Source organism: Leptosomus discolor, chromosome 4, assembly GCF_034619465.1.
Source record: "Leptosomus discolor isolate bLepDis1 chromosome 4, bLepDis1.hap2, whole genome shotgun sequence".
NCBI classification, from domain to species: Eukaryota; Metazoa; Chordata; class Aves; order Leptosomiformes; family Leptosomidae; genus Leptosomus; species Leptosomus discolor.
In genome coordinates, this window is record NC_141394.1 from 17,993,040 (window position 1) to 18,018,527 (window position 25,488).

Here is a 25,488-nt window from a genome sequence, read left to right on the forward strand (position 1 = left end):
ATAATTTCTTTTGATAAATAAGCAGCTAGGATTTTTTGTGTCTTTTTTTTGAGAATACTTCTTTTCCACTGGGACTCCCTATGTACCCATGAGGGCTTAATGCAGATGCTTGCTTTCACATGATGTAAAAGATGATTTAAAAATGAAGCAACGCACTTTACACAAACTATCTCCCCTCTCCCTCTAATCTTCACTTAGATTACTTCTTAGTTCTGAAGTTTTGATGGGATGACTCAAACAGAAATCTTGTTTCAATAATATAAATTGAAGTGTTTTGCTTAAATTTTTAAAGTGATTTTCTGGGTGCAGCACAGCCGATGTGAGTTTTTTGCCATTGATTTGAATGAGGCCCAGATTTAATTCTCAGCTTTTACTGGAGTTTTATTTTCTGATTTTCTGATTCTGAACTAGTAAACTAAATTGTCTTTATTATTAAGATCATAACTCTAAGATCATTGTTATCCTTTATCTACCTGACTATGGCATTTATATTACTGGTGATCTTCAGTTTAGGTACCAGCTGTGGTATTTTTCAAGGCTCCGTGAACTAAGCAGTGAGAAAAGAACTATCACATCTCCCCAGCTGGTTGTTGAAAATAATGTGTCACAGTGGAGTTAAAGTTGGGTTTATTTTTAAATATATTTAATTAAAGAAACTGTTAAAGGTGTTATCTCTGTCAGATATTTAAACGTTACTAAAATACTTCAGTGACTTTCTTGCTTTGCCGATTATGAAGAGTGTAATAAAACTGCACTATTTGACAGATTTAGACAGCTGGCTCATTCATGAGAAGTTCACATTTTTGTCACCCACGTTGAATAAGGAAAGATTAGATGCTAAGGTCAATTTACAAAAATGGTTGTCAGGACATTTTTTAATTGTAAAACTTTTTGTGATGGAATTCAGGGAAAAGACTAAAGGCAGAAAGCAGCGGAGACAAAGAGCTGCTATTAACCTACAGATGCTACCACAGGGTTCATTTTAAGATTGGTCACACTGCTTAGCCAATGAAGTGTTTGTGTGACTATAAGGGACCACCCTTTTCTGGGGTGAGAGGGCAATTTGGTCTTCATGCTCATTTAATCCCAAGACGTCTTTCAATGGACTGTCAGTTCAATCTACATTGTGCAAAATTATGCATGCACTTTTTAATGCAGACCATTGTTCGCTGAGCACTTAACCAAGATTTCTCAACCAATTTCCATTTGGCATGAGGTCACCCGAAACCCAGGCAAACATATATGGAAGGCAAATGTAATTTTCTGTTCCTCTGAGCTGGAATACATAAGACAGAGAAAGACAAGTATCCGTCATGCTGTACTTTCAGATTTAGTACTTACTAAATGAAGACTGATAACTTTCTATAAAGGAAAATCCATTGCATGCCACTGCCCTGGAGAGGTAATTTTGCTACAGGAGAGTAATATGGCTAAAGTCTTTCAGATCTTATTGCCTAAAGTGTTGTAATTCATTGATGCGTGAGCAGGTACTTATAAGAACCATAGGATGTGCACAGTGTGGCTACTCTGCTTTCTTTTCATAGGCAAGATTTTATAAAAGCCAGGTAGTGCAAAGGAAATCTGATAGTTGGTAAGTAGTGAGCAAAGACACTGCCAATAGCGCCCTACAGCTGGAGATAAGAGGGCACCAGTTCTGAAGATACATCTAATTAGAGACTATTAATACTTTAGAAAACCTGACTATAGCATGTACACCATATTTATTGATACATTTACAAAGATTCAATTTTATGTTAGCTCTTCAAGGAACATTTACATTTAGAACTGCATTTGGCAAGAATCATTATATGTTTTGTACAAGTGACATCTTACACAGCCAACACGCGCTCATGTGAGCTCTCGTCCAGGGACGTTCCGTTCAGTGTGAAATTGGCAGCAGTCTACCCGTGTATAATCTGGCCTGTCCTGTTACAGTGAAAATCACTTTATGAACACTTTTAACATATGCTGGAATTTTATTATGATTGGTTGTTGGTTGTTTTTTTCATCCATCAAAAATGAATACAAGTTGACACAAGGATACATATCTAGATTAGATCCACAACACGTTAAAGAGTGTGTTTGCTCTCTCTTTCCCCGTCTTTCCAATTAAGTTGGTGAAAAATGTAACTTTAGTATTTTACAGGACATGGTAAAGCTGTCTCATCTAGGTGATGTCTATATTATAAAAATAAAATAAAATAATATAAATATGTAACATGAACCCAGTGCCCATCGTTAAATAAAATACATGATAAAAAGCAGACCTTCTAGGATGACTGGTTTTGAAATATGTGAATATAATTTAATTATTAAACACTTGAAACAATCTTGATATTAAGCTGCGATAACCAGATTTTGCATCTATGCTAGATAAAGAAATGCATAACATTCTGTAATAGAGTTACATTGATGAAGGTGAAGGTTACAGTCTTACAATGAATTGCCTAGATAGGAATGCATTAAGGAGTTCTGAAATATTGTCTCATGACGTAGTTCAGTTCACCTTAGAAACTGTTACAACTGGATTTTATTAAGTCCAGCAGTTTATACAGTGATGTTTGGAACTGCTTTCTTATTGCTATAATCAGATAGGTACAGACACAAGATTTCTGGGATGTCAAAGAATCCATTAAGACATCATGAAAGTCCTTTGACGAAAATGTGGTTTACAGTGGAATTACTTTGTAAACTATTTCTCATGAAGAAATAAATATAAAAAAAAAATTCCACCAGCTGTAAAACCGTATTTGTGATAGTGCGTGCATGTGTATGTGTGCACGTATTGGATATCGGTACCTCTGTGGAGACGTACAGAGATTTACACACATACAACGAATTTATCTGCACATTTGTGGATATGGTACTTAAATTAATAAAGTAAATCAAACCACTGGTGTTTGTTGCAGGATTACAGTCTTTCAAAAATGACAGGATTCAAAACAAATGCCCGTTGAAAGTGTAGTTTCCAAATAGTCCCAGAAACTATACAATATAGCTGGTTAGATCCAGCAAATAGGATGTCATGTCTAGGATCTGATCAAGAATACCTGCCCTTGTCACTCTTCGGATGTTTCTATCCACTTGCTCACACTGGGGGCCGAGATAGCCTTTTTTACATAAGCATTTATTAGGCCTTACACAGACACCTCCATGTCGACAGGCTGGGTCACATTTTGCTGTGGGTAAAAAAAACAGCGATTTTCTCATTTGTTTAGAACACCACAAACTGAAAAGATACCGTATACATTCATTAAGAGCTTTTCTAAACTTACAATGATAAAGCACAGAAATTAAAAACAAAATAGAAAGGACAAAATATTAGAAGTTTTGAAACCCTGGTTTTTAAAGTTTTAGAATATTAGGTGGAGGAAGTAATTTTGTATGTCTGAGAGGATGTCACCCAGGACAGACTGAAACTCAAATAGCAGATTTTTGAAAATGTCCAATTCCCACATTTGTGCTTGATTTTGGAGTGCAGAGAAGACCCATCTCAAAAGACTTTAGGCTCCAAACGGCTTATTATTTGAAAACAATACATAGAGCACATCTAGATCTTTAAACAGTGGTGGTCTACGTCACCCCATTTCTTATGCGGGCAACCCAACAGAGTCCTGAAGTTGGTGAGACATTCTAGCACCTGGCCATCTCCAAGCTAGCAAGTACTGAATCTCAGGTAAACTCCTTTGTACTTGCAGCTCTGCACTACTTGCTTTCCTTAGCAGAGCAGACTACAGGTGACCATAGGGTTGCACTCCTTTGGCTCTTGAATCACTTACAAAATTGGAACAAAATTGAATTCACTTTAGAAAAAAAAGAACCAGAGTATTTTTTCAATAGCTTTAATCAGTTAGATGTTTCAAAGTTTTTCCCTCTCTCTTTAGCAGATGCCTGATGATTTACCTGTAGAGTTCTAGGTTAATCAGCTTGCTTAAGTTTTTCAAATTTAAATGCTAGTTTAAATTGTAGCCAGTGTTAGCAAAACTAATGATCAATAACTTCAGTTGTGGAAGTATTTTCTTCTGGGGCACAGTCACAGCACTGTGATAAATATAATGTATCTTTCTTTTTGCAGACATTTTGCTGTTTACTGTTATCTATTACAATAAAGCTATCATGTTGATTTACAGAGATTTATAATACACTATACAAAACCAGGTTTCTTGATTTTATTAATGAGTTTCTTAATTACACTGATGCCTTGTAAGGTAGTTTTTCTTATTTAAATTATAGTAGTAGCTTGAGGTCCAACCTGGAACTTCTCTGTTAAGTGCTGTGTGGGACACAGGGAAGAAAGATCCTCAGTCTATATGTTTTCTGTAGCTTTCTTGTAGAATGCATCTATCAAATTATCTATCATAGAGTTATCATTTTCTTAAAAAACCAAATTATTCAAGACCCATGTCTGTTCACATTGGAGACTTTTTTTACTTTAAGTTCTACTTGGACAAGGGCTGTAGAATGGGCCTCATTCTCTAAATGTAGGAAATCTCTGACTGACAAGGGAGGAGAAGTGAAGTTGGGCTATCTGGCCAGACTACTCTGTGATTCTGTGATTACCTCATCCATTTCTCCAAACTGCTTTTGTTGCATGGTTGTACAATGGTCAACTCACGAATCTTGCCAGTAAGATGTATCATTAGTGATTTCATTAATTTAATTTCATTCCAAACAAAGTCACTCCTGCTTATCACTAAAAACCCAGAAGTTGCTGAAATTTACACTCCAGGCCATAAGGGCCTCATAGCTGACCCTGCTTCAGCAGGGCCCTCCTGAGAGCCTTTCCAACCTGAATTATCCCTAGTCCAGCATGTGATCCTTGCTTTGAAATTTTCCCTCTTTTGAGTTCTACTACCATTATGTTAACTTCATCTCTTTGTATAGGCATCTGGTCAAACTCTCTGAGCAAATGTGCTCAGTAAGACTGTGCTGATGCACTAATAACACCTCCTGATACCCAGGCTTGCTCTGGCAGATCTGCATAGGCCAGAGTTAGGCCTCTGAGACATAACCACAGCCGCTGTGAGACAGTGATAGCACAGCTGTGGCACTCCAGGTTCATTCATCTCACCCCTCTGGTGGCGTGCCCAGCCTCTAGTTTGATCACAGTCCCTTTTTCAAGTGACTTTTAAAAGATACGCTACGGCAACAAGATAGGAATTAATAGAAGTGCTGTGATTAATAACGTTCTGATTATTAGCTGCTTTGTGATATGTTGTACGTAGAATTCTCTTTAACAAACTGGAGCCATTTTATTTTGTAGGATCAAAAGTAAGAATGTACCAAAACTAAAGTATTTTAATTAAATTAGCAAAGTGCAAAACATGTGATAGTGACCTGCAGGTCTGAATCGTCATCTTTCCTGACAACGTTCTCCTATTTGGCACTGACAATGGTACTGCAGGTGGAAGCTGAATGTCCAAACACGGAACATGTATTGATTCATTTCACAGTCTTGGTGAAAAAAATAATACTGTTGTTTGCTATAGTTATGCTATTAATTGCATTCGTTAATGGTTCACATTGCATTAGATGTTTTAACTGTTGCCTTCATCTAAAGACTTACTGTTCTCCTAAAACTCATGAGATCAGTGTTTCTTTAATGTTCTCTTAGAACTGATGGTCAATGACATATATTGAAAATTTCTCGCAGCAAATAAATGAAAGCAAATGATGACATGACACTGCTTTTTTCACTTGTTGTTATGAATCTATATACAAACCGGTTCTGCAGAAGTCTCCTTCCCAGCCTTGATTACAGCAGCATTTTCCTGTGGGAGTGCAATGCCCATTCCGACAATGCCTTGAGCATTCAGATGTCAGTACCTGTGCAGACTGAGCTGTTCTTTTGCATTCCTCAGGGACTAAAGGCCTGAATAAAAATATACAAACCAAGCAGATGGTTAAAATTCAGGCTGAAGGAGAAAAACTTTGGGTTTTTATTAGAGGTCTGATTCTCTTTTATGGTACTATCAGTGGGAGAAATCTGTTCTAAGGGGATTGCTTTTTTTCCTCAAACACACCAATAAACACAGAGATTATATGTTACATTACAGAAAATACAATTTGATTTCCTATTCTTTCATATAACTGCCTTCAGAGATCTTTTACAAGATTAAATAACAGTCCTTGAGAATTCTTGAAGCTTGAACCTGGCAAAACCAGCTTGCTGAAGAGCTTATCGTAGGCAGCATATATGTCTAGATAATATTATTAGACATGATAAATTCTACTGATTCTAGCTGATTCATATTTCTGATTGTATGCTGGGAAGAGTAATCTGAACAGCAAGTTTTATGTCACACATGATGACATGCATAATAATTTTTTGTAAGTATTACCTCTATGAATTCAGTTTGCAGATTTTTTATTTCCATATTTTCATGAAATCGTATTACTATTATGCATTCTGGGTGTTTATTTAAGCATCTGAACATCAGGAAACACTTTTTCACTATGAGGGTGACCAAGCACTGGCACAGGTTACCCAGAGAAGTTGTGGAGGCTCCATCTTTGGAGATATTCTGAAGCTGTCTGGACACGGTCCTGGGCAACTGGCTGTAGGTGGCCCTGCCTGAGCCCTGGGTTGGACCAGGTGCCCTCCAGAGGTCCCTTCCAGCCTCATTCTGTGGGTGATTCTGTGAAATGTATGCATGAAGGAAATTCTACTTCAGCTGACTTGAAATATTTCTGATACTGTTTTTTTTTTGTTGGGCTTCTTGGTGTCAAGTCTTACCTAGTGCAATTTCTATGTCAGTCTCTACAAAATATTTCGTCTGTCCAGTAGCCTTTTTTATTTACAAACACACACATTGTCTTCCTTAACAAAGAAGGAACTGTAGCGTTCATTCTGTAGTGTCAAGTGTGCAAAACACTTAACTGTTTTAACTTAAGTGTGCCCAAACTGTTGATATGACTTCCAATACTTTTTTAGATGTTTATTGTTTTGATTTTTTTTTTTTAATTTATCTGTACGTCGTCATACTGACCACTTATTTTATTTGCTGTCTGAGTGCTGCAGCTAGAGACTGATGGGATCATCACAAGGCTACAGGTTCCCAGTGGAGGTACCATGTTTTGTCTCTCCTGTGGATTTGATTGCACAGGAATAAGTTTATGAAAGAAAGTCAGGATCTCCCAAGAGATCTGAACAAGTAGTTGAATGGGAGCATCATGGAAAATTAAGTTACCTAGTGACAAATACAAAATTACTCATTCTCAGAGAGAACTACTCCCTAAGCTTGAAATTTGCAGGACAAAGTTTCTAATAGTTTTGTGGAGAGCTCAGAGAAACCTTGGCTAAGTGTCCAGCTAGAATCCAAACAAACGAAAACAAAATTGTATGAGAGAGAACAGAATAGAAAATAACATTGTTCATTATACTGACATCAGTATTAACCCCCCAGTTATATGCAAATAGCTGGAATAGCAACTTGTGTAGATTATCCTGTGAAATATTAAAATCCTAGATTGATACTCCTGTGTAGAGAAAAGGATAGTCTTTGGCATCTGAGAAAGAAGGGGTATGATGGAGGTGCAGAAAACAATGACAGAAAAAAAAAAGAGGAGGAAAACTGGGCATTCTTGTTTATCTCTCATTTCAGCATCAGAAGAAATATCAAGGGAAAAAATTAAGCTAAAGAAAATAAAATTAACTAGTTGAACTCATGGCTTCTAAGGTATTAGTGGAGCCCATATTCTAGTAGGATTTTAAAAAGGTATTTCTATGCACAATGGGGCCATTCAAAGTGATATTAGATAGAGTAAAAATAATTGTTAAGAAAAATAAGCACTCATACCTAATGTCATAGAAGTCTCTCACTAGCTGACTGGGTTTACATTACCCCCACCACCACCATTTTGGCATGCAACTTGTTAATGGTACATTACAGGGTTTCTTGCATTTTTCTTTGAAAAGAATAATAAGAGTACAGGCTCACTGGTTTGTCTCACCGTAGCACTTTCTCTGCTCAGTCTTAATTGCTACCATGATTATTTAAACATCCATACAGAAGAACTGTTTCCGCAAAGGTGTTAAGGACAGAAAGAATGAGTAGATGCATCTTTAGTCTAGCACCAAGTTCTGATTTCAAAAGCACTTCCGAGAATCCGACTTTAGGTCCTGTATTATTTAAGGGCTTTGAAACATGTTTTGACACCTTTCGTGCAGCATATTTGAAACCCTTTCGTTTTTTGCATTTATATTTCCATGGCTGTCTTTTAAATATAATGCACTATTTTTTTGACCTGTAGGGAATTCCAGTTCTGTAGTAATGAGTGCATTACATATGATCTGGTTAAGAAAGTTCCTACACTTAAAAATTATATGTGAGATTCACAGGCAATGCTGTTTTGGAAACAGTTCTACAAAATTATATGATTTTCAATGGAGACTTGTTCAGATTTAAAGCAAAAAGATCTGTCTTCTAATTCCTACCTCTGGAAAAAAATTATCTAAATTCAAGGTGATTTCTTTATAGCCAGCTGCATAGGAGACAATGTTCTTTCTTCATCTGTCTCTGTTAAAGCCCATTTCTTTCAAGTTACTTTAAATGGGAGTCTTCTCTTTTTTGTGCTCAAACACAAGTGCAGTACTGTGTTTGGCAGGAAGCATGACCTCAGGCTCCTTGAGCATCGCTTGGAAGAGAGCTCCAGTGGCGTATCTTTAGCAAAGATATAACCTCATAATCATTTGTGAAGATAATGAATTATTTTATTAATAGATGTAAAGTATTTATCTATGATAGTGCTGGAATATATAGTGCTGGAATATATGGTTCTTTTTTTATTTGTATTTAATTAGGGAGGCAGAAATCATACTTTCTTGTACCCAGCAGTTGCTTCCACAATTTAAAGTTTTCTAGTGCTCTTGGTACTTGTGACTATAACCTTGCCTTTTATTCTACCATCAATCAATAACTTGCACTCATCAGCCTTGGATAATATTTATTAATGGTGGGGTGGAGTAGAAACAAAGATGGAAAAAATTCTGGTTGGCAGAGTGCCTCAGGAGAAGAGGAACAGAAATGCAGCTGCAGCAGAATCCTCATGTGTGAGAAGAATTACTGGTTTTCCTTAGTTGTACTATGGGAAAAGCCACACTTCTTTCTCAGGATCTGAATGCCATTATGGCACCAACACATATCAAGAGAAAGTCTCTGCCCCACAATACTTACACTTTGCATTCTTAAGGCTTTAAAGGGGTGGAAATTTTCAGGCTCAGCTTAAGCTGAACTGAATCTCACAAAGATAACATAAGTCTTGAAACTGACTGTTGAGACTTGATCTTTCCAGCACTTAGACAAGACTATGATTTTGTTTATATAACTAGTGCTTCGCTATGTCTCTTAACATGGAAAATGGAGGGGAATAGATGGAGCCACACTGTGGGCTGGAGAGAATTTTTTCCTTGTCTCCGTCAATCTATAAAACTCTAAAGGGTACAGCTTGATTACTCTTACAGTAAGCAGTATTTGGTCCGCAGAAAGTCAGCCAAAAATGTAGCTGATAATGACTATTTATATGGTCTGTACAATTCTAGTTATCTTAAAGAGCTGTTCATATATACAGTACAGTACAGTATATCTTGCTTGTTAAAACATGCTTTCATGAAACTGTATAACAACTCTAAATGTATGGAATATGGAGGAAAAGTTGTACTGGGGGCTGGGGCCCTCGCTGGGTCCCTTCGCTGATGCATGCAGTGAGCTGGGAGTTCTTGACTGTACAATGTGTAAAATAATTTTTCCTGCATTACTGTAGATAGTATAAGAAAGTAGCCTCTGCTGTTATTTAGAGGCATATAAAAGTCTAACATGCTTTAACAGATTAAAACTCGTCCTGGAGCTGCTTAGGATTTCCTGCTTTCTTTAGTGCATCTCTTCACAGTTCCACTAAATGCACAGAGTGATTTAGTTGCTATATGCGCTAGCCTGCAACTCAGACATACATAAATCAATGCAAATGGAGGGTCAAATTCAGCAGTAATACAATGGTACTGAACAGAAAACAATTCCTCCATCATGCCTTTGAGAAAATATCAAAAATCTCTACTTTCCCACTAAAGTGAGAGAAAAAAAGACAAAATTCCCGGATGTTCAAATTCGAACGAGAGACACCGCCGTAGAAATCCTGATTGTGGTACAAAATATATGGAAAGAATGTTATGCTTCAATTAACTGCACACAAGATATTAAGTCTTAGAATGATTCTTAAGTATATCACCAAAATTTGTGCATTAGTTTGGGTTTTTTTCCTTTACAAGGGCAAATGTCAAAAAAAATTATTTCACTATTTGTCATAGACTAAATTTACTACTTGTCAGAGAATGAATATAGCATCTCTTCAGGTACAGCTTCTAGAATTAAAAAGTATACCTTTAGTCCTGGGAGAGATGCCAAATGCTCGTTACTTGTCTCCAGATTTACTACATGGGAATAATGTGGAAAAAACTCACGGCTTTTAAGATTTAAACTCAGCAGCATATCAAATTTATTCTTATATGGTATACTTGTTCATGACCTCTAGTCTTAAGAAATTCTGTCATGTTTGAAAACTAGTCCCTAGTGAAGCCTGTATCAATGTTAATAGCTAAGAGGTCAATGCAACTGCTAAACAGTTTGTATTACTGTCAGGGTGGTCATGAAAACAACACCTGCTGCATGAGCACTTGGCAGCTGGGTCAACAGGCACTGTGGGAATTTATCAATTTAGGGGGCCACTTGCATAACACTTTGACTGATGAATTGGGAAAGACTGGCTTACTGGGCTAAAGCTGCTCTATTATGTATGACTTTCTTTAGGATGGCAGAGGCTTCCTGCAGGCTCCAGAAAATAAGCAAAAGATAAACTGAGCTGTTTTTTCCTTATAAAGTGATAAAAAGTGAGAACTCCTTAATAGCCAATGCTAGAAAGACAAAAAAAAAAAAAAAAAATTAAAAAAACCATTCCCAAACCAAAACAAAAACTTTTACAGTCAGTGAGCTGTGATGTGATTGAAAAAAATCCTTAGTTTTTTCCATCATGGTTACAAAGGAGTTTTTGTGAAGTACTTCTGTAAAGTGAAACTCTCTAGACTGGTATTCACAAAAAGCTCTAATTTCTCTTTAGTGTCTCTTATGGGAATAGTAACTGCATGTGGGTAGGTAAATGAGATAAGAATTTTGCATGCTCTGGCTAAACTAAACATAATTAGACATTAATTCTGGCTTTCCATTCCCTCAAATGACTTAAGGGATAGTAACTTTCTGAACAGAAAGAAATCATATGGCCCACCTGGGTTGGTGAGAGCATTCACCAACAAAATTGGCTCATTCTACAGAGAGTTTCCAGTAGTAGCTTCAGAGTATATCTATAACCCATCAGAACTACGTATCTTGATGCAGATTAGTCTAATATCGCATGTTTCTGAGGTTCCATTTCCATAGTAATTAAAGTCTTCAAGAGGGCTACGCTTTCATAAATTATGCTTTTCATATTCTTCTGTTATACCATCAAACGATTCTTGACTCATACTAAAAAATAAAATCACCAATGTTTTTGTAAAGAGCCTGAACACTGTCAAAATGAGATATGATCTAGGTATTGTCCCTTAGTGTTTGAAATCAATCTGTTTGGGAATACTCTCTGATAACGGAAGTCTCAGAAGGTGATGATGGAAAGGATGATAAGTGGAATTACATACTCTGGAGGGGCGTGAAAGAGGAGTGAGACAGTTTGAATCAACCTCAAGTTTCAATCCGAAGGAAAACAGCTATTCTGGCTGTTGACACAAAACATATTGAAATCCAGATCTATAAGGTGTTATAAGGAGAGGAAGAGGACATCTGCTTACGTGTGCAAGGACTCTTAAGCTCTGCCCTCTTTCATAAAAATCACCAGCTGGCTCCAGTGATTCATCCTGGTCATAAGAATTATTCACCCTCTTTGGAATCACCCCATCGACAGTGGCAAACACTTAAAACTTCACAGGGGATACAGCACTGTGTAACTGCCCTATTACCTTTTCTGGATTTAGTCTCATCTTTTAAATGGAAATCTTTTGCATTGTCTGTCAGTTTGAGTACTCTTCTCTGAATCTCTTTCATCTATAATTTGCTTAGAGATAAAACTGATCATAAGTATTCTAAAAGAAGACTTACAAAGCCACATTATGGCTGTTCTGCCACTTTCCAAACTTTATTTTCTTACTTATTGGTCTGTCCCTGTCTATGGTTTTCAAAGAACAGCTGGTAATAATGTTTAAATTACAGCTGATATGAACCTATCAACAGATCTTTCTCATTTGAATAAGCATTTTTAATACTGTCCAAAGCTGATTTTCTCCTCTCATTATCTAGAAAATGTTTCCTTTTTCTTTTTGAATGGGTTTGTCTCTCATTTTCTCTGCTATTGACTAACAGGAATATTTGGACCTATACACATTTTCTGTATTGCTGTTTACCTAGTTATTTTTCCTATGAATTCATCAGTGGTTTTGTACTTGATATTAGTATGTATTTGTAGAAACAGAAAGCAAGACAGAAAAATTATAAAGCAAAAATTAGAAAAATAGAAAATAAAAAGTTTTTCTTTTTTGGTCACAAAGACATTTTATAAAATGATAGGGTTTGCAGTGGTCATCAGGACATCTGACTAACTCTACCTTTTAGTTGAGAAGTACCTAAGTCTTTCTCCCTATAGTTTCTCATTAGTTCCTAACCCTGGAAAGCAGTTTAGTGGTGACAACATTTTTTTATAATCATCAAAGAATGGATATATTTTTCAGAGTCACAGTTTTAACTTAGGAAATTCTTCTTTTGTCTGCTAGTTTAACTAATTTACCTAATGCTGGTTTTAAGTGTTTGTAATTCCTAGGGTTTCCCACATCTCCTCTTACCTCAAAGCTAAATATACTATCACCTATACTCTTCACTCTACTCAAATTTTTGAAATAGGTAGTATATGTATATTCTGCAGCACCTCACGTACTTGGTTTTTACATTAATTTTTAACTTTTCTGTTTCTGATTTATCACTTCTTTGTCTAAGAGCCCCCAAGTACTAATGTATCATTGTAATAACTTTGCTACAAAGAGAAGGATTATTTAATTCTGTGCTTTTGATGGCAAGATTGTTTTAGGATAGGACTTTCCCATTGCTGAGTACTGAACAAGGGTTCTCTGGATTAGCCTCATCCTCTGATCTTCTAATGTTTTAACCTGTCCACTTCTGATTTGTTTTTCTGCTGCTAGCAATACCCAAGTAGCAGGTTTCTTTCTTGAGCTATATTTGAGACAAGGAAATCAGGGCCACGATCATGTTTTGAGAACAACTTTGGTTATGTAATAGTTTTCTACAAAGATCAAAAGGCATCAAATCCTGCATCTTCATGTAATATTTATTATTAAGAATAAAAGAATAATTTCATAAGCTTGCAGCAGATTATGAATGACCACTAGCAGAAGAAGATTGGTTTTTTGCATTGTTACTAATTTCCAGTAAGGAAATTTGTTAGTAAGTAATGGATTTCTAAGACGTGACAAATCAATACTTTGATGACTTTATTTATACCTGATGCTTATAGCCCACCTGTAGCATCTTTACTTTGTGTTCTAGAAAGGTTACTGTGCTAAGGTTTACACCTATATTTGACGTATTTGTGTGGCGCATACCATAAGGAAGACATCAAAACAGTGACAAAATATCAGCACGCAAAAAATATTAGCATGTGAATAACAATTAATGTTTTGTTAATAAAGCTTTACATGAACATTTGCCAAAGGAATGGAATTTTAAAATTGTTTACATGTGTAATGAGAAATTAGCATGAAATGGTAAATAGAGCTGCAATGCTCTTTTGTGGAAGTAGTTCATTATCTTTCACTTAAAAGCCTACAATGGTGTGAGACTGAAAAAGAAGAAAACTCGAAACTTTTCCTGAATGAAAATTATCCCATGTTTCTAAAAAGTGTTACCAAAAACTGTAACTCTTTGCCACAGTCTGTTTAATTTCAACTGTGTGCCAATTTACAGAAGTATTTCATAGTTTTCTGGTTACTTTCACCAGTAACCAAACACAGTCTTGACCCTTTTCCATACATGAAAACAGCCAACCGTGAGTGTAGCAATGGGAGGTCTGGCCTTTCAGGTATGTCAGCTGAAGACCACCCTACTGGAAGAGGTAACAAGAACAAAAAGCCGAGGTCAAACAAGGCAGCCCCACGTAATTAGATACTAATAGTGGATTTAGGGTGTAAAATTCACTTAAAACCATACACCAACAGAATAAACAATCCCAGTTAGAATGGCAAGTTTTGTTCTAAAAAAATGTTTTTAATACCAGAAAGCATAAATAAAACATACATAATAACTTTGACTGACAGACTGCACTAACCTGCAGTAACATCTGCTTCCAGATTATTTGCTATAAGTTTCGTATAGTATAATTATAAACCACTGAAACTTTATTCTAACTTATAGTACAACGTGCATCCAATTTCATGAAATTATTATTGAATTCACGTATTGTCCAATAACAACTTTTAGAATTTAAATTCTGTCAAGAAAATAAATTTGTCTCTTAAACAGCCAGCAGCAAAACCGAAAATGCAAGCCTAACTGTATCCGATGCTAATGGGGGAACATGCTGAAGTAGACGCTGAACAAATAGGCAGCTGCTTTTGCAGGGTAGGATGGGGTCAAAGCAATTAATATAACAAACTTTGTTTCTTTTGAATGTTTCATTTTGTGATAATTTCTGATGCTTTTGCAGGATGGATGTTGTATCTTTACATGCCACAAACTTGGTCTGATAGAGCAGCAAGACCCATCATGAAGAAAATTTCTTCAGCTAAAGTGAGTACCAGCTAGTCATCTACTCTTATTGCTGCTGGGGCCCCTGGTCACATTCGGAACTGGCTTTTTGCAGTCTTTCCAGATTCCCTTATATTTTCACAGCTCTAGCTGCTCTGCAAAGATCACATCTCAAGAAATTCTGGTTTGATAATTTTCATTTATCCTCATTTTACAACTGGTAAATTACTCTAAACAGTTAAACCAATCATATTAATTCCATGTCTTATAAATCATTTGAGTGGGATTTATGAGCCTTGTGGAAACAGTGCTTTAAGAACTGGTAAAGAATTTAGTGTACTTTTGACACACAGTCCAAGGATAGAAGGTTTCCTTCCTTGGTGCTCCAAACCTGCCCAGGGACAGTCAGGTAAATGCAGGGGTGTGGAAGGATGTTGAAAACTAGTAAGCAGTGACAATTCACACCTACTGAGGATTCAGTCCTCTGTATGACGTTGGTGGTATCCCCTACACAACAGAAGTTTGGGAAGGACTCAGTTTGTCCCTTAGAGCTTACCTATGGCAAACCTGAAACTGAGGAAGTGAGACTGGAACTGACGGGAGATGGCTTGTCCACTAGCTAGTACTGTCAAATTATTTTCTGTAGTAGCTTTTCAGTATACAGAGCAGGTATTGTCAGCCAGTACTAACTTTTTGAGCCAGCTCCCGTCCCACTGCAGCAGCAGGTAGGGAAACAGTAGCACTGGGGAGAATTCCAGCATCTGCCTTCCATTGATGCTGCATAACTCCTGTGGTACCTACAAGTCACTCAGCTTCAGAACTACCAGGAGCATCTTTTACCTGTACTGGCCCATATGGTTCCACAATAAATATGTCTACAATTCTATGAAACCATGCAAGGAATGTGAATCTAGGTGGGAAAGGGGGCAGCATTTAGCATAATGTTGAAGAGTAAAAATTTCCAGAAGTTAGTTGGTTACACCTCTGTTGTTCTGACATTCACTTTCTATCAGACAGTGATTACGTTTAGTGAATCTATTCTGCTTGCTGCTGATGGCACATTTGCTTTTAGGAAAGCCCCTGCATTGAGAATTTCCTTTCTTGCTGAATGTCAGTATTGCATAATTCAGCTACATGGAAAGAACTACATTTACCTTTTGTTTTTTAACCTGTTGAAGGAAAGACTGATCTTTGTGATGCTCACCTTTTTGGGTCAATGATCTTGTAGAGTTTTCCGCTGTGAGGCTGTGTCATGCTTTTACTGCTTGATAATATGTAAATCTCACCTGGTAAAGAAACCAGTGAATTAATTAGTTCTCCTTTCCTCAGATGTCAAATACATGACTTTTGTGATCTAGCTGCAGTTGCAGGATGAGATTAAAAAACCCACTCATCACTGAAATACATAACAGAATCATTGCTATTTGAAAATTTAAAGAAGCACTTTATCATGAACATCTTTTGTATCATATTGTGTAGAATTGGTTAAAAAAAAAATTGGGGAGGAAGGGAGAAGAGGGGAATTGGTCTGGTCATGCACTATCTTTGCCCCTTAAGTCTGTATTGTTGGGAATAAAAGCAAGTATGTGACACATCATGTCATAGTGAGTGACAAAGTTCACAGAATATGAGACACAGTAAGGAGCTTTGCCCCTTCCAACAACTCATTCTCTTGTCAGCAGCTAAGGTATAGCTGAGAGCAGTGAACACAGCTTTAACAATGGAAAGATAGCCTTTACATTTCTTGGTTTTAAACATTTACTATATTTTTGAATAGTTCAGCAGGCATTACCAATGAGGCTTATGATTTAATAACATTTTTTTTTTTCTATTTACCTAATTCGTCTTCACCAAATCCCAAGACAGGGCCTGAAAAGAAACCTCTACATGAACCAGTGTTGCCAAGACAGAGGGGTTTCTCTTGCCACTGTTTGGTTGCAGGACTCTGTTGCAGTGTTAAAAAATTTCTATATTCAAAAACACATAAAACAAATCGTTACATTACATTTTGTGTAGAGAGTTTTCACTGTCCAGATAAATAAGTAAACACTTGCTGGAAGTAGCTCCATAGATACATCTGTGCAGTTCATCATCTTATGATTTCCTGCCTGTTATTTTTCAGATGCTTAAAAAGCACAGCATTTCCCCTCTTGTCATTCAAACATTGCAAAATTGGTTTCGAGCTATACTATATAGCCATTTGTGAATACTGAGCTACTTGGCATGGAAAAATTCTGCCCATTCATTAAAAAATATTCATTTTGCTCCATCAGTGATATTTCCATAAAACCCCAGAAGTTTTCAGTGTCTTACCAGTTAGACCTGTTTGGGAAACGGCTCCATGATTAACATTTATTCCCATCATAATGTAAATGATGCACCTAAGTATCTGTAGAACTAAAATCTTAAGAGCGCCATGATGTCAGTGTCTTTGTACTTTTTTCCAAGGATCAGGTATGTTACATATGTCGCTATTCATTAGAATGCTGTGCTATTTTATTTCCAAATCTAGAATTTAATCTTCATTGTCACACCGCTAAATTGCCAAAGTGACACAATATACAAGACTGTTGGTGTTCCTTTATACAGGAAGCTCGATAACTAAATATATGCATTTTTGTTTAAGAGTGAGTTATAAGAAACCTACCCATTGCGGTCTCCAAATACATAACTTCCATAGAGTCTTTCAGACTGGCAGCCTCGATAGACAAATCCACCAACCAAGGATCCGCTGCTGAATGGTTTGAATTCTAAAAGTGAAGGCTCACTTTCTAAAAAGGAACTACCGTAGCATTAGATCATATGCAGTTTCATATTTTGAGTAACATCTATGAAAATGTCATTACTTCAAGAAAAGAGGTTAATTCCATTTAAACTTCCTCAAAATTCAAGATGTGTTGCCAGAAATGAACTATGAAAAAAATCAGAAAATTACAACAATGGCTGTTTGTGAAACAATTGGTTAGGGATTTAGAAAGCAGAGGCTATAATTGCTTTCTTCCGTGTGCACAGGCTGGGAGAATAAAACTGTATAAGGATTAGGTCAGACTTCCATTGAAGTTGATGTGATTACTGGTATTAACTTTTATGTGTCAGTACAGTCTGCAGAATGGATCTCCTCAGCTTCAGGAATACAATTAAACCCCCCACACTGTAAAGTCCTTCCAGTATCTAAGAGCAGAAATTCCAGTGATTTTCAGCAGAGCTTGTTTTCAGAGCCTTTCAATAGTTTGAAAACTCTTTCAAAAGGACAGTTTTAAACACGGTATGTGTATTAAGTCCCATAAAACACTAGTATTGCTGGCTGTAGGTTCTGGTTGTAATTTATTTTATGCTGCTCTTGTTGCAGTTCCTACACATTTAGGTTTTTTCTTTTAAACTGCAGAGTGTAGTTGTATCAAATAATGTCTTAAAGGGAGTTTCAGTATAAATGTTCCTATCCATGCAATCAAATACTGCTTAGGGTAAAAGTAGGCTCAACTTGACTTACTAACTGCATAATTCTAAATGAAAGCCACAGCCAACAGACCTTTTTGTTTCATAGGAACTTTTTTTTTCAGTCAGAGGGCTATCTGCAAGTCTTTGATAAATGAATTTCCCAGATTATTCTACAGGAGTAAGAGCTGAAATTTCATGTGGGAGAAAAGGATGATGAGCTCTTTTTATTGAAGCAATTGACCCACAGCCTACTATTAATACTGGCAAGCTGTTCTGGATAGACACAATATTGCTTAGTTTACTCTGCAATAAGGATGCATTCAAAATTCCGTTGGAGCAGTGGTTTACCAAATATTATTCTTTGGTTTGGCTTTTATAAAATGAACACAGAAAATACATGCAATAACTAAAGTAAAACAATTGCACTACACCATTGTGTACTATGGTACTAGCCAGCACAGCTGCTTTGCTTTTAAGTAAAGTTAGGTGGGAGAACGAGGGATGTGAATAAAACCAGAAAATGCTACGTTACAGGACATAGAGCTGTTCTTGATGCCTTTACAGACCATTGGCTTTTATCACCTTTTACCACCATGAATTTGCAGGCTGCTCAATGATCAACCAAGGTAGATGATAGCTCAGCATAACTGTCACCTCGCTTGCCTGAACTAGCAACTGATCTTAGTGAGTATCAGAATTAAACATTAAATTAAACTTGTGACTGACAATCATACTGATTCAGAGGGAACATGAAACACTTTAAAATTTTAAGTCCCTATTGAGTACCTTTATCTTTTTACAATCTAATCTAAACTAGTCATTTATTATGAAGTAGTAGCATAGTGCGTTTTTCTAACTTTTTCATTTTTAGTAACATTTAAACAGAGTTCAGTCATTGGCCTGTTTGGTTGTGGCCTGTTGTTGTCTATCTCACTTTTTCTGTTATAGGTGGCACATTACATGAGGTTTCCATTCTGTGTCTTAAAAGGTTATTTGTGAATGTCTAAGAATACGTTTTCATCACTTCCTGATATTCCAAAATCTTTTCTTTATGAGCTGTCATATGCAGCATCAGTGAGATCTTTGACACACTAGCAACTGGCATATTTCTTAAATCTTATTTATATGATATTCTACACCAACAAGAACAAAGTTGGGTCTTTTAAATTTTTTTTTTTCTTGCATCTTTTATCGTCTTGTACCATACTTTTCATAAGTTCTATCTTTTGTAGGTTACTTGTCCTGTCCATGCTGTAAGTTACCTATCACAGCTATACAGTCCTTTATCTATTTTGTTCTTCTATTTATTATTCCATGGATATAGAAAGCAACTGTTCCCAGTAGCTTTACCCTGGGTGGAACTTACCATAGTCTTTACCCTTTATTATTTGTAAGATTCTTGCTGAAGATCTGTTCTTTCCATTTGAATCTGAGCAAAGTATAGTTAAATTGGTGTTTACGTCTGTTGGGTGGCGGTCCACAGCACAGCTGTAAAACAAAAAATAAAAGAAATTCCATGAGCTAGATGAGTTCATAATGCATAATTCTCTATCAGCAGTATGAAGCGCCACAGTTTGAAGGATTATTGTTTCTTTGTGGTGCCTACTCATTTGAAGGACCTGTTTCATACTGAGCCAAAATATTCAAGAAGTGCGTCAGATTTGTATACAAGAGATAATACACCTTTCCCATCCCTGCACCATTTTTTATATAATGTAAAGTAAAACTATTTTTTCCTAGTGATAAAATGTACTCTGCTCAATAGCACCTGAAATGAATAGTGCTTTAACCAAGCTAAATGAGTTGACTTACATGGTGTAGGAATTTTTGACTATTAAAAAGTCCAAGAATCAACTCCTTATCTGAACAACTTGACTTTTAGAATTTTTTCAAACCATGACCTTAAATGTCACTTCAGTACTACCACCCACCTAATTTGCTGAATTATGTGTTGTTTAGTTAAAGCCTTGTTCTCCTCCTTGTTATTGTTTAGATATCACCAGATGTTCTCATTTGTTTTCCACGTGCCTTTTTTACTCAGTCAAGATTCCCATCTCAGCTGTAATTTACTAACTCTCTGCTTTAAGTTCCCTTCTTTCATAAAAGTAATAATTTTATTATTCATTAAAAACAAAAATCCTGTCATTTCAGACTTGACTTGTAACAGTTGTGCGTGCTTTTCTCCTTCCCCTTTGCCAATGTACATTTGTTTCTAACTGTGGCATATGTGTGGAGGTGGAGGAGTCGAAGTTTTAAAAAGTTCATGAGTGCCTTTATTATTAACATTTTGTTACCGAACTATATAAAACATTTCTGGTTGAAAACATATCTGCTCCAGAATAATTCAGTTTAATTGAAACTTACTTACCGGCCTGGATTGTGGAGTCCATGTGCAAAAATCTCAGGAGGTTGGTTTGTGCTATTAAAATGTGGGTTGCTCCGGGGTATGGAATAAGGGACATTGCACAGGTCAGTATTTACGTCGAGGCGCAATACAGAACCTGTAAAATCACTGAGAAAGTTGGAGGATAAAATAATTGTTTTTTAAAAGTATTTACTGGTACATTTAATCCATATAATACTACAGTGAACTAGCAAAATAAACCACCAGCTTTACTGAATAGTCACATATAGATTGGTTTTATGGTACATGCAAGTCTGAAGAATAGTAGTAGAACCTATCAGAGGTTCAGTTTGGGCAATATGTTGCCTTGTTATGTGCATATTAGAATGCCTCTGGCCATACTGTTGAGAAGCAACTTGATAATAAGAGCAACTTTCCATACATCAATATGGTTTTATGGCTTCAAACATAAGGCTATTAACTCTTTTATACTGTATCTCCTCTAGAGTAACTATGGATATAATCACCATGTAGTACGTAATGCTTTTTGCTAACACTTTGAGTCCTACTCTTGAATTCAATGATTTCTAGTCACAGTACAATCTAAAGATTAATTATCTGTTAATAAAAAAAAAGTAATTCTATTGGTTGAATGGAGATGTTGGTATTTTTTTTAAAGAATCAGAATTTTCTTGTTACATGAAACAGGACAGAGTAAAATATTTTGCCTTATATTCATTATTGTGATGGAGGAAGGGAGAAGGAAAAGAATGTAGAAGGAGTAGAAAAACATCAAAACTCTTTTTACAAACATGAAAAGATGTGATATTTTATTTCTGTCTTTCTTCATCATGAATCTGTTTTGGTGTCCCCTTGTTTTACATGAATTTAAAATCAAGTATTAGAATTGCTCTCTGGTCTTGGTTCTAAGTATATCCACACTGCAAAGGGCAGGAGCACCTGCTATTCTCCTGAGCCAAAGAGGCCTTCAAGCACAGCAACACCTTTCAGGCCTGTAAAGGCTCAGTACTACGCTTTCTCTAAATTAAGGCAAATGTCACAACTCTAACAGAGTAGAGGGAAAAAGCAGGTTGAGAAAATCGTATAGGTAGAACCGAAATAGGACTGCTTTGTATGCTCTCTAGACATTTTCCTAAGTGATACAGTGTTGTTATTGACTCTGGTATGTGTTTGTAGACACTTGTTTTTAGAACGTTTGCTCAGTAAAGTTGTCTTGTTCATGTAATAGTAGTTTGGAAAAAAGAAGTCTAACCTATGCTTAAATACAATTGCACTTACTGATGAGGGCTCCAAAATTTAAATGGTTTGCTAGCACACAACTACAAGAAGATTTAAACAGTAAGAATGTTCTGAAAATCAGCAGTTTGCTAAACCTAGGCACTGAAAATAGTAGGATATATAGTAAACGAAGAAGGAGTAAGATTTGTCCTGACAAGTGCTGATCACTTTTGATTCTGACCCCAATCACTGTGCAAAACCAGAAGACAATAATAGAAGTCTATCCATTGGTGGTTTGTGTACCTTAAACCATCCATCTCCTCCATATCATCTAGAGTGATCATGCCATCTCCAAGAAAAATGTATAGGAAACCATCTGGGCCAAACAGAAGCTGTCCTCCTAGGTGTTTTCGATGTAGTTCTGCTACTTCTAAAAACACTCGCGCTGTTCTCATATCAACTTGGTGTGGATTTTTCCTGCAATATAAAGATACGAACACAGTTTTCACAGTTCACTGTCATTGTTCTTCTTTCTAAAAATACATTTGAGTCATCAAATTATACTTTAAGATGTGGATGTTGTAACTTGTTGGAAAAAAGTCAAGCAATTATTTTTGAGAAATTTCAATTTTCCAGCATTCACAAAAAAATATTTTGCTGCCTATACACAAGAAGTAGGAAATAACTATAATTAAAAAATGACAGAATAACTGAAAGAAGTCTTAAAAAGAATAAACCAGTGTACTTACTGGCATTCCAAAACTACTGTTTGAAATAAAATCAGCGATAATTTTTCTGCAAGTGCCCAAGTATACACATTGTAAATCTGATAGTTCATTTTAGAAATGGGAAATAGTAAAATGAAAAGGTTGCTGAGAAATACAGAATTTGTGAATTTTAGTCTTCTACTGATACCTGGATACTGTGTATTCTACAACTCTAAGGATGTGGTCATGAGGTCCGATAGCCCACCGTTCTTGGTTGGTGGTATAAGACACATACAGCTTTCCATTTTTCTTGTAATTGGGATGGAATGCAAGGCTTAACAGTCCTCTTTCATCTCCTCCCTGCAGTCAAATGAAAAACACAAAGAATTGTGAAGTTAATTATGTTCTTTATTGTGTTTCAGCTGGAACCCAAAAAAAAAAAGTTTCTTTCTTGTGGATAATCTTTGCCCAAACTCTTTTATTTCTTTCCTGACTACTGCACAAAAAGGATTATAAAACATTTCACTTTGGGGAAGTCTTTAAGAGTTAGAACAAGGCAATTGTCTTATGTAGTTATCTATGCACAAGTCTCTTACGCCACTTTTGTGGAGTGATTTGTGTATGTAATCTTTGGGAAGCCATGAAGACAAGTTTAAGTGCTGTGAAGGATTCTTTGCTGGGTTACTAGGTTGCTTGTAATTCGTAAAAGACAAATTAAAAAGTCTATAATCAGCAGTCACTTCTAATCCAAGTATCCAAAACCTAAAACACAGTGCTGGCTGCCAACTCCCACTGTCTTGGCAATATGTTTAGAAAACAGTTAAATTGCTTGTGTAATATGTAAACCTTTGTTTTACCCTGGAGGCAGCAACATCAGTTGTCACAACTATGGTGGTCTGTTCGTCATAGCTAGTATACTGTAGGTAATAAGCAGCCTTGGTCTGTATGCAGAGAAACCATAGTTTTACATGTGGTCCTTCAATGGAAAGGTTTTTGTTATTTTTTAAAATAAAAATAGAAAAATCTCCAAACAACTTTCTTTTGTTATTATGTTTGCCACAAAGATTAGTACAGTTATATGTTAAACTTCAAATCCATGTAATGTACTGTGACAATGCAAATACCCTCTGCACTTAAATAGAAGGCAGTTTTCTCTTTGGCTTCTAAAAATGTATGTAATATTACTATGCCTAGAATCGTATTTGTATAAATGAAGAATAAAGCTTAGATTCATTTGTTGCTCTTGAGGTAATACAGGAGAGAGAAGCTGAGGCATAGACATAAACAGAGGACATAATTAACAATTCAAATTCAATTCTTATATGTGATTATTCATAAGCTGACAATTGTTTTGGAGTTTAACTCAGGGTTTGCCAGCCTTTCAAAATGAGCGACTCTGTTGTAGATTCAAGTGCTCCAGCTCTGCACCCATAAGGAGACAAAGTTTTGCAACTCTAACCACACCCATGATAACTAATTATGAAATTTTAAATTATAAGAGAGAATGAAGCTTTTAAAATGTATTTGCAATTCAGAGTGACGGATGGGCCTGTCTTCCTGTTGAAAGACATCCCACAAAAGGCCTAATTGGGAAAGTGCACAGCTGTAATTTATTTTAATTCAACATGATTGCCATACTTCCTTTTTAATCACAACCACCAAAGAGAAACCTGAGAGTCAGAAATGGAGATGTAAATAGGTCAAGAGATTTCCATACAAAGGAGATTGTACAACGAAACCTGGATCCTGCTAATTTAGAGGCAGCCAAATTTTGCTAGTTTGTTTGCTAGAAAAATTTAGTTTTGGGGGGTTATCAGAGAGGTTAGTTTTGAAAGTCTAGTTAGAGCTGCCAAATCAGTTGCAGCCATCATGGATGAAGGGACTGGTAATCTAGCTCTTTCTCCTTTACAAGCCAAAAATAATTCTGCAGCTGAGTCTGAACTGATTGCAGATATTATTGTATGAGCTTCTAAGAGTTTTGACTAAGTTGCTCTGATAAAGTCTGAAGCAAAGGGAGGCAAATCAGTTGCTTTGGGAACAGTAAGGCATATTTCAGAGATTCCTGATGAATGATTCTATCTGTTGTGCCCAGACAAAGACAGTCCTATTTCTTCTCCTGAGAGATGAGTTCAACTCATTTAAGGGCCCAGGAATGTCAATGAGTCACACTAGGCCTGCCATTCAAGGTGAGTTATTGAAAGTATTAGAGTAAGAAAATCTTTCTGTTACTAAGATGAAGATTTTATTTAGCACTTGATGTCATGGGAGCAGTCTCAGTGTGAAAGTAAAGTTGTTGAAAGTGTAAACAGGTGAAAATTAAATTAAAAGTTTTTAATGAAGTACACATGAAGCAAGAATTTGACAAATGAATGAAAGACAGGACCCGCAAGGTAGTAAGTATGGCAAGTTGTATTCATAGGATCAGGCCAGTTTTTCTACTATTTGCTGTCTTGCATGATTCTATTAGACTGCAATATATTACTTTCTTTCTTTGTAGAATGTATGTATTGCTTCCCAAGAAGTCATGCTGCTCTCTGTTTTCCAAAGTCAGCCAGACACACTATGTTCTAAAAAGTCTATTTACTTGTGCATTTCATAAAAACTTTGGAAATATCCCTCTAAGATACTGAAATCAAGTTCTGCATCAAGCCATTAGTTGGCTTATGGTCAACTAGAAATCCAGCTGAGTTTTTCCATATTTACTTTTTCTGGTTTTGGAAAACAATTGTTCATGTCTACTTTCAGCTTTATCACTAGCTGGCACACCTGTTGTTTCCAATTAAATCACTGCCACAACTTCCATAGCTTTTGAAATTATCTCTATGGTGCCAGAAAGTACATAGTTTTTCTGTAGTGTTATGTCTCAGATGTTGTGGGGTAAGTTGAGAGATATCCAGCAAAATCTCTTACAAGTAATCATTTTGGTACTGTCTAACTGAGTAATTATGTACCAATTTCAAAATTTCAG

General features: G+C 36.2%; 1 protein-coding gene across 1 annotated transcript in view; it reads right to left on the reverse strand.

Annotated features, from left to right (window-relative positions):
- Nucleotides 1–2,985: 2,985 nt before the first annotated feature.
- The window catches only part of HHIP (hedgehog interacting protein), a 74,789-nt gene continuing 52,286 nt past the window's right edge, over nt 2,986–25,488 (reverse strand). Inside the window, exons 5-13 of the mRNA XM_086464280.1 lie at nt 22,729–22,880; nt 22,117–22,290; nt 20,599–20,742; nt 19,597–19,718; nt 17,440–17,563; nt 16,629–16,759; nt 15,997–16,078; nt 5,724–5,872; nt 2,986–3,179 (exon numbers count right to left, since the gene is read on the reverse strand). Of these exons, the coding sequence (XP_086320406.1) occupies nt 2,986–3,179; nt 5,724–5,872; nt 15,997–16,078; nt 16,629–16,759; nt 17,440–17,563; nt 19,597–19,718; nt 20,599–20,742; nt 22,117–22,290; nt 22,729–22,880 (1,272 nt within the window). The remainder of the gene's footprint in view (nt 3,180–5,723; nt 5,873–15,996; nt 16,079–16,628; nt 16,760–17,439; nt 17,564–19,596; nt 19,719–20,598; nt 20,743–22,116; nt 22,291–22,728; nt 22,881–25,488) is intronic.